Source organism: Mirounga leonina, unplaced genomic scaffold (assembly GCF_011800145.1).
Source record: "Mirounga leonina isolate KUSES-001 unplaced genomic scaffold, KU_Mleo_1.0 Mir_115, whole genome shotgun sequence".
Lineage (NCBI taxonomy): Eukaryota > Metazoa > Chordata > Mammalia > Carnivora > Phocidae > Mirounga > Mirounga leonina.
The window spans coordinates 51,995,648-52,006,285 of record NW_023270268.1 but is presented as its reverse complement, the minus strand read 5'-3'; the positions used below and the strand labels follow the sequence as shown (position 1 = coordinate 52,006,285).

At 35.3% G+C, this 10,638-nt stretch overlaps 1 protein-coding gene across 1 annotated transcript in view; it reads right to left on the bottom strand.

Moving 5' to 3' along the window:
- Nucleotides 1-3,788: 3,788 nt before the first annotated feature.
- The window catches only part of GFM1 (G elongation factor mitochondrial 1), a 43,059-nt gene continuing 36,209 nt past the window's right edge, over nt 3,789-10,638 (bottom strand). The window contains exons 16-18 of the mRNA XM_034997918.1: nt 5,801-5,961; nt 4,985-5,038; nt 3,789-4,839 (exon numbers count right to left, since the gene is read on the bottom strand). Of these exons, the coding sequence (XP_034853809.1) occupies nt 4,708-4,839; nt 4,985-5,038; nt 5,801-5,961 (347 nt within the window). The 3' untranslated portion in view covers nt 3,789-4,707. The remainder of the gene's footprint in view (nt 4,840-4,984; nt 5,039-5,800; nt 5,962-10,638) is intronic.

The following is a 10,638-nucleotide window of genomic DNA, read 5'->3' as shown; positions in this document are numbered from 1 at the left end:
GGAGTAACTATCCCGTGGAAGCTGATCCTGCAAATATGCCAACTATAGGGGAGGAATCTAAATTTCATTCAAGGTTCTTCCAGCTAGTCTAAGAATTAAATTGATAGGTGACAGATTTAACAGGAGAAAAAAGAGTTTTATTATATGTGCAGAGAGGCCCAATAATGCAATTGAGACCTAAAAAAATGAGTAGTTTTTATACTTTATAGACAGAGACAACCTGTGAGGAATTGACAGGACAAAAAAAACTTAACTTTGATTAACCTTCAATTAGTAAAGAATTCTAAATTAGTAACAAGTTACAAGGGTTGTTTATACAGCTTTCTTGGCTCTAAATTTCCTCTCTGATAATAAGGATGTTTCTTTACCTTGTGGTACAGAGAGGGTGCCTTTTCACCTCAGAGATTCATTTCCTGCTTTCAGGGGCATAGAGGGTGTGATCCAGGTGTCCTTGTGCAGTCTTGTCTCTTATGCAACTTTTATTTAAAATAATCAATATACCGAAGTGGGACATTTTGGGGTGGCCTGCCCTTGGCCCCTACACATTTAATGGAATGCTTATGTCAGTGTCTCAAAACGGTTAACCAGGATCCTTGGTTAGGAAGCATCAGCCTTAAAATATCCCAAAATATTACTCTTAAGTCTATACTGTCAGAAAATTAGAAAAGTTTATGCTGAAGAGAAAAATTTTACAGACATGGACTATTACAAAATAAAAACGAACAGATACTTTTTAGATCTAGTCCATATATATATATATATTTTAAAGCCCTTTGCTTCATCTTCCCAATATCCACCTGATTTAAAGAACTGTTAAGTATCCTGAAGCACTGGAAACAATCATTTAAATGAAACACCAGATCTCCCACCTACGTAATAATGCAAAGAAAATACTTTTTCTAAAATATCCATCTACAATGATTAAATTATGTCAAAACCAAGCAATAAGCTCCTTTAAATGAAGTTCCCTAAATAATCTTAATTTAACCTTAACCTTAATACAAAGGTGCCAAGAGCATTATAGTAATAATGTCAATGTCCTGTGATCTTTTTTTTTTTTAAAGATTTTATTTATTTATTTGAGACAGAGAGAGTGAGAGAGAGAGAGCACATGAGAGGGGGGAGGGTCAGAGGGAGAAGCAGGCTCCCTGCCGAGCAGGGAGCCTGATGCGGGACTCGATCCAGGGACTCCAGGATCATGACCTGAGCTGAAAGCAGTCGCTTAACCAACTGAGCCACCCAGGCACCCTGTCCTGTGATCTTTAATCAACTTTTTAGTATCACATTAAGGGCTAGAAAAGGGTTTCAGCTTTCTACTGTCACTTATCTCAAAGTCCTCTTCCTCATGAAAGCATTTTTTAATTAATGAGATTAGGCTCACAAATATGACCATTATTCAATTTACAGATTTATTTCAGTACAATAGATTACGAAGAGGAATTCTACACATAGACAACAAACACAGTTGTCTAAATCTATAAAACTCCCAAAAGTTAAACCAAATATTTCTCACTAATATCACAATAAGAGCATCTTCTCTAGCACAAACTCTAAAATTGCTGACCTGATTTTACGAATATTGATTTTGCCAGCTAACAGCAGAGAAAAATTATTTCATCAGCTTTGACATAAAATGAAAACTCTAAATTCCCTAAGTCTTCTTTTCATTAGGAGCCTAAATTCTTCTCAACCACTGAGCCAATGGCAGGTATATATAGCATCACATTTATCTTCCTAATCTCTAGAACTTTCAAAATTTTAAGACATACAAAATAATACCAGGATTTTGTCTGCATCCCACTGCCTTCTGTTTCATTTTTCCTACCTGAATTATGAATTGTTAGAAATTAAACAAATTCTTCTCAAAGTCATTTGGAAGTTTCTATATTTGCCCTTGAATGATAGTTCTTCATGAAATGAGTTTATTCCACCAATTTCGCTCAGCTTAGAAAATTCTATGACCTGTTCTGTGACCTTGCCTAGCTTTCAAAGTGCTACAACCACCTAACTTGCTACCTGGCACTTATTTGAATGGACAAACGAATAAATGAATGCTCATAAATAAATTGTAAATACAACAAACTGTTTCAAGGGTGCATTCCAGTGTTATTTATTTGAAGACACTTTAAGCAGCAATTAAAGCTCTCACTCACCAATTACAGTTTTAGCAATGCAAACAGTTGTCTTCTTACAAAGGGATATACTTCTACATGGTCACAATTTACTACTACCTGGTGGCTGCCTACTTTCATTGGCATCAATTTTAAAACCCATCCAGATTTCAAAAATATTAAAATATGAAAAATCCTAACACTTCAGGATTTAATTTTGATGATTTTACAACTAAATAATCTTAAGAGTGAGCAGGGAGGAAAAGGAATAGACAGAAAACTGACCCTATTTCTTTAAAGACAAAGTTGTCAAACTAAGAACCCATATAGCCCAACTCTAACATCACACAAGAGAAAATGAAAAATGTGACACAAATAAATAAATCTTCCATTTCATGTCTTGGAGGTGCAGGGAATACTGCTCTTTAAACTTTCCTGTATATTAGAATCAAGTGGAAAACTTTTGATCTTGATCCAAAGAATCCAAGCATCTAGAGACCGGACTGGGCAATTCTTTTTAAAGCTCCCCATGTGATTTTTAAAGTGCAGCCAGAATTAGTGGGTTGGGAATCACTGCAATACTGCCTGCCTAGTGCTGTTACTCTTCTCCAACACAATACTGTCTTTCTTTAAATTAGCCAACAATTATCCTTCGTAAGAGTAATATAAAAAAATCCTCATTTATGAATATTCTCGTTAATTTTTTCCTTGCTACAAACCTTGGTTGCTACGTGGTCTTTACCAGTTATAACCAAACTAATTAGCAAGAGATGGCAAGAGATGCAGGTTCTGGTCCTCGATCTATCCCTGTGTCATCCTACTCTTGTTACTCCCACCAGCCAGGCCTGTGTTTTTGCCTATGAAATGCTGGTGTTGGATTAAATATCTAGGTTTTTTTCTGATGCTCTGTCTTTATAACCAGAATGTTTAACAAGTTAAAAACACATCAAAACTTACCCGTCTTAGTTCCAATATTCCTAACTGTTGGCAATAGCCAGAGAAACTGTACTAAATTCTGGGAAGGTATTTCCTCCTCAGGAACAATTTTCAAAGTCATTGTCAATAGCATGAGCTGCTGATGAAATGCCACAGCCAATATTATTCAGGCTGGATGCTACGATAGCAACAGACATATTCATGGGGAAAATGCATGCGGTTTCACGAATACAACTAATTACCAACTTGAAAATTTAACAAGCTGTGTGGTCTTGGACAAGTTATTTACCTTCTCCGTGCTTTTGCTTCTTCTATTTCAAAATGGTAAATAGAAGTGGCTAATAGTACCCACTTTCATAGCGTTGTGACAACTAAATTAAATGCACTTAAAGCATTTAGCAGATACTTCGAAAACATGCTCAATACTTCAAAAAATCTTTTAATAGAAAGCTTAAGTTATAAAGCCAAACCTATAATCAAAAAAAAGAAAGGAATTTAAAACTGTTATTTTATCTCTATTATCCACTAAGAGAAAGGACAAGGAAATGCCTCTCCCATCAGATGATTTGGGATGAAGTAATCCTAAACAATATGGTAGTACTGTTCAGGAAAATCCAACCTATTCTAGAAACAAAAACTTAACATTTGTTCTTTCACAATGTCAACGAATACAATATATGATATTCCAACAGACTCAAATTCAACTAGCGTTTACCAGGTGAATGAAACTGACCAGGCAGCAACTATGTAAATTATGTTTTATTATTCAGAGTTGCAGAAACATTAAAATGAACATAGGTAAGAATAGCAATATGCAAGGATCTGCTTTTCATTTTAAAATGTCCACAAGAAACTAACATAAAAATAGGCATTTACAAATTTGCAGAAGCCACAAATTGAAGCAATCACCTATATATAAAACAGCTAGAAATTTACTAGCCATATTACATAATATTCCAATGAAGAATCTGAAAAATGTTCTCTATTAAGAGCATGGGAAATCCACTCTGAAACAAAAAAGTCTTGTTCAAGTGGGTGTTGGTGGTACAGTGGTGAGCACAGTTGCCTTCCACAAAAGCCTGCTTATTAAAAGAGGACACTCCTAAGAAGTGTCATGATATAAGCAATTCACTTTCAAATTACTGTTCAGCAAAACAATAATTTAAAAAAAATTTAAATATAGAGGTATGAGACAAAGACAGATAAGGCAAATATGACACAAATAAATTATTATGTGATGAACAAATTGTTAACAAGATTGTTCATTATTGAGTCTAGATGGAAGGTATAGACCTGTTCTCTGTACTGCCTTTTTCAGCTTTTCTATATGGTGAAAATTCTTAGCATAAGGTATTCGGAAAGGAAGTTTACATACCATTCTACGCTTAGAAGTATAACTGAAATCCGTCTCTTCTTCCCTTAGATATTAAATATATTTCAGTAATAGTCATATTTTATTTGATGTTTTTCAAGGAACTGTAAAACCAATCCACAGAGTTGGGATACACATAGAATTATCTTTGAATATGACAGAAGCTCCTGAATAGAATAGGAAGGGCTTCTAAAATTTGTTTCAGCCTGAATTCATTCCACCAGAATCCATTAAAGTATATAAATCTCGCAGATTCAGTTACAGCTAGTCAACTTAAAGTGAGGAAAGTTAGTTCTTGGCTTTTCCCTTTTTTACAGGAAGTTGACCTGTAGCTTCTAAGTACTTATTGATGAGGTCTTCTTGTGTGGACGGTGAACAAGGCTGATATCTGCAGTACTCCATTGTGTATTCTCCCTTTCCCTAAGGAGTTAAAAAACAACAGATTTTGTTTGTTTTGGTACATCTACCAAGGAAAAGTCATGCAAAGACAGGATTTCACATATTTAAGCACTGTGTAGGGCGGTTTCTTAAAGAGCACTTGAATAAAGTTTAAACACCTGCTTACCTCTGTGCATGACCTAAGTTCAGTGGAATAACCAAACATACCGTTTAGAGGGACCTGAAAACAAACACAGAGGATATTTTCGTATTGCTTATTGAAAAATATTTGAGAAAGTACAGAAAAGCCTTAGGCATTTAATTCCTTTAGTCTTAAGTTTCTACTAACTACTCTTGATTTAAAAGAATTAAAAGCCAGAGAAGTATATTTTTGCTTTACTGAACATCTTATTTAAAAATAATTTAATGTGACAGTCACAACTAGAAACCAAATTTTTCTGTTTCACAGGGTGGACAGCCCTGACGGCCTTCCCCCACCCCATACCTACTCCACACTCTGGCTGAAACTCCAAAATGGACAAGTGCTTCTTCTGCGAAGATGTTAATACAACTTTCCTCTGGACACCTCAATAATATGCTGATAGTAGTGTCTTCTAGGCGGCCTTATGTAATGTGACAGACACTTTCTCCCAGGAGATTTAAGTACAGGCAATGGAACTCAGTGTTACCCAGTAAATCAAAGATAACATGATAAAGCAGCTATACAAAGGAAACTTGTAACAAGAAAGAAAGATAACTTTTATACATCTAAGAAAATGACATATTCACAAAGGCCCACATAAATCTTATTTTTAGCTTTTGCATTTAAGAGTTGCTCTGACAGCAAATTATAGAAACTGCCAGAAATACAATACTCAAATAGCTAAGAAAAGTGTCAATTTGCTCCACACTCTCCAAAACAAACTCTCCAAAAACAAAAACTAACTCTCATTTCCATCTGTGGTTACTAAAAGCAAGTTTGTCAGTGACCAATTGTACTTACATCTGCATACAGTGTAAAATAGTCCTCAATCCCATCTTGTCCTGTGATTACCCCATGGCGCCGGTTAATTCCCGCAATCACAGGTCCATGAAATTCATTTGGGGCTATAACTTCCACAGACATAATAGGTTCAAGAATACATAATGTTGCATTTGCCAAAGCTGGGTTAAAAAAAAAGACACAAATCAGTTTATTAATCTTTAAACAAATGGGAAATCTTCCTTACCCAGATATACAAAAGGGAGAGTGCTCTCCAAAGGTACACACATGAGTGATGAGGTTCAAGTATTTGACCTGGACTTTTTTTTCTGGTAGCAGTAACAGTCACTCTCCTAAATGGAAATTCCAATAAGACAACACATGATTACAGTATTAATATTTCTATTACTATATTTTTATCCTTAAACATTACTAAGCTGCGGAGAATATAAAAGGGGTCTTCAAGCAACATTCAGTCAAGTTCCTTACCATCTAAATTATCCAGTTGAGGGTTACTTATTCTCCCTCTCTGAATACTTCGATGAGTAAGGACACTCACTGTTAAGTCTTTGACCAGGTAAACCAATTATTTCTGGTTGGTCCCTAGAAGATAGTTATTTTTAACTGTAAGAGAGTAACTTTTATCATATATTTGGAGACAATAATCAAGTCACACTTGAGTTCTGTCTTTCCTTTTCTAGGCTAAGCAATTTCAACACATGATTAAGAATCAGAAGACCCAAGTTTCTAGTTTCTGTTCTGACCCTAACAAGTTATATATGCCTTAGATGTGAAGAGACATCTAAGCACGAAAACGTTGTGTGTCCAAACATCTTTAACCCCCTTAATACCTAACCAGAACACTTCTTATTGTGACAAATGCTGACTGAGGGTTATATTTAACAATGTGGAGAGAACAGAACAACATTTCAAACATTCATATTTAATTTGTATGTTATGATAGTGTGGAATAATATTTCAGCCTCAGACTGGATGAATTATCTCTAAATAAAGATTTTAAGCAAAACAGAGAAAAGATGACAAAGAAAATATTGTTTTAAGATAATCACAGCTTTCCAGGCATCAGTTTGTTTATAATAAATTAATCGGCAATCATTCTTGTATATTCATTAAAGCACTTCTCTTAAAGACACTATTAGCTTAAGTGCAATAATTAAAGAACAGCAATTTAATATGCTTGGATTTCTTTGAAATACTTTCTAATTCAAATCATAGCTCATACCTTTGACTACTTAGTCTCAGTGAGTGAATTCTGTTCTAAAAAGAGAAAGAACTGAACTTTGCAGACTCCTAAGCTTTCTCAGTTAAGCCCCGAAGAACCCTGCACAGACATCTAAAGCAGCAGACTAACAATTCCGGACTGTAGGAACAGCTCCGTTTCTTGTAATGTCGTGGGTTATCACAATACCAGAGTTTCCCTGGCTCTAAATAAATGCAATCAATGCAGAAGACACCCAGACAGACAGATGTGAGCAGACATATTAAGATTTAGTACACATTACCTAGTGTTTTCAATAGGTCAGTAATATAAAAGAGCTAGACTGTGAAAGGGTCATCATATTTTAAAGGGAAGAAAGGGCCAGGTATACAGTGCCCATCACTTAATTGCTGAGGATGTTCTGTCCAGTTCTCAGTTTCATATTCTCTCATCCTGCTCCTTTCAACTCCCCCCTTCTCCTTAAATTCACCTCCTGACTCACTTCCAAAGAATCCTGTCCTTATCCATGCCTTCTTCTAACCCACTGTGACAAAACTGGAGAGAATTCACCCTGCCCTATTCAACAGTCACATGGCAGCCCACTCCTAAAAGCTAAGTTTCCTTAAGCAGATCCATGTGGTCTATGGCTTTTTAAGATAGCAAGTAAAAATACCAACATCATCACAGGCACTTTTAAGCCTGAAGTGATGAGAAGAGGTGGTAACATTTTTATATCAGGCCACTAGGAATAACGTTGATAACACCAGGCCAGGTGTTGAAGAGGTCGTCTGAGGTGGTGTTCAAGGGCTAGGACTCTGGGCTGGGTTTAACGCTCAGCTCCACCACTATCATGTAATCTTGAGCCATTCAATAAACTACTCTGAGTCCTGATTTTCTCAACTCTAAGGTCACTGTGAACATAAGATATGATAATTCATGTACTCAGCATAACACATAGCACATAAGTGATCAATAAATGTTATTATGAGCACTCAGAGACAAGAAGTTGGGAATGGTGGGTGGCATGGCACAGTACCAGGTCAAAGGTAATATGAAGGAAAGAGTGACTAGCATTCACTGCCCAAGTATGCATGTGCAAGTGTTTTCAAATACATTCTTATATTTAATTTTACATTCTCTCATATATTATTATGGAATTACTATCTCCAAGCAGCTTGGGGGAAATTCCTATGATTTGCACATTTCCACACAGTAAGCATGGAACAGAGCTGGGATTTAATCTCCAAGCCCATCACATAACGGGGCAGAGATCAAAGGGGTGCTGTCAAGTTAAATGAGCTACCCTTTACTTCTAGGCCTTTATTTCTCTTATGGAATGGCTACAAGTTTGAGGTTTCTGGGGAGACCAAGCATAGTGCTCTAAAACCTGGCCACAGAAAATGATGGCAATGGTAACATTCATAAGGTGAAACATGCCCAAACAGAACATTCAATTCTAGATTCAGTTTTAGTTACATCACTGATTAATCTCAGGGACAAAGTTTAAACTGTGACCCAACACAGTTCCAGTTTTCATTTTTTTAATGAAAAAAAAGAATCTGAACTATTTTTCTTCCAATTTTGATAACAGAGAATGGCTCATAAGTCTAAACTATTCTGATACTGGGCTCATTTATCAACATTTTCACCCCAAAACTCTCATATGGCACTCAACAGAGGCTTATGCATGAAAAGCTGATTTTCTTACTGAATTAAGGAAAACTTCCTTTCACCCTATACACTTCTGTCTTTCAATCCTGGATGACTGAATAACAGATGAAGAAACAGCAAAGTAATTCATTTTTCATGCTAGCATGCTGCTGTTTTGTACATGTTTATCTGGCAAAAAAACAAAAAAAAATTCTCAATTACTATCTAGTACTTTTCCTTTGCACACCCACCAGGCAGTTAATCATACTTAATGTCTGTACACTTAAATAATTAAAAAGTAAATGGCACATAGTCACCTGTTAATATTAGTAGATATACAGACTGTTTTCATGGAATCATATGTGTAAATTATGGGCATATACATCTACATTTAATTATATTTCATACAGGAGCAACTAAAAAAGATGATGAGGCTCTTTGTTAACTGACAACCATACCAATTATCTGGCTTTGTGTAAACTCTATCTCCAGGAAAGCTACTAATTTCCAGTCAAGAACCAGATAGAATAATTGGTGATTTCTAATTCAGCTGTGCTTGTATAAAGTATCATATGTATATAAAATCATCACATGTACACTTAAAATATCTCACAATTTTGTCAATTACACTGCAGTAAAGCTTTAAAAAAAGGTACAAAAGTGATTACAACTAATTTGTCTAGTTTAAGATTTACTGAAGTGGTAAACACCCTAAAGGGCAAAAGAGGCAGGTGTTTTAATGTGAATCATGCCTAAGAAAATCTTATTTTCTTTGTGACTTAATTTCCCTTTTTGCTATTAATACAATCTTCAGATTATGACAAAATTTCCAGATCACAGATTTCAACTGCATTTTTAACAGAGAGCTGGCATAAAGAAAATGAAGGATTTTCTCTCCCTTTCACAACTGAGAAACTAAAACAACAAATTACTAACGGTTGCCATTAGTTTAAGTAATAAAAAGAATTAGCAACCTGGCCAAGAAATGAGCAACCTTTTCCAACACCTGATGGCAGATGCAAACAGAAAAACAACACGAAGTCCAAAATTCATACAGAATCAATAAAACCGTGATTTACAGAATGCTTAAAAGATATGATTTATCTAATTTTTACTGTCCATTTTGACCCTCTCTTTGATAAAAATGTTTCTGAAATGTTTTATAAATCATAATTCTTTTCTTTTCATAATATAATTCCCTTGTGTAAAGATACTTATGGACATTATTAATAATGAATATGGAAGAGATGACAAAGAGAATACATTTTCTGGGTTCAGGACACAAGTTTTAAGTTCCTTTGTTGAATAACCCTGATGTCAAACTGTTGTGTTATTTGCTTTTCTCTTTTAAAAGCAATGAATCACATATACTTGCAATTGTTTAGGTTTCTGGTTCATCAGGGTTTTAATACACCGGTTATTCTGTGTGGAAAAGGTTGACAATTCCAGTTTAGCAAGGGGTCTGCGCTGTAAATAAAGTTTACTGAGTTCCTTCAAAATATGTTGCCATCCTCAAATGCCTAAAAGCCTACAATGTCATACATTACAAAAATTACTTACAAACTTATGGATTTCCTGGCATCTGAATAAGTCACTAAAAATAGCATGACTGTAATGTTTCTATAAAATATTTCTTAGTACTCCAAGCACATCTATCTTATTAAAAACACAACAGCCAAAATATGGAAAGAGCCCAGATTCGACGAATAGATAAAGATGTGGCACGTGCGCGCGCGCACACACGCACACACACACGCACAGGAATACTACTCAGTCATCAAAAAGAATGAAATCTTGCCATTTGCAACGACGTGGATAGAACTAGAGGGTATTATGCTAAGTGAAATAAGTCAGAGAAAGACAAATATATGATTTCACTCATGTGGAATTTAAGAAACAAAACAGATGAACACAGGAGAAGGGTGTGGAAATAAAATGAGAAATAAGAGAGGGAGATAAACCATAAGAGACTTAACTACAGGAAACAAAC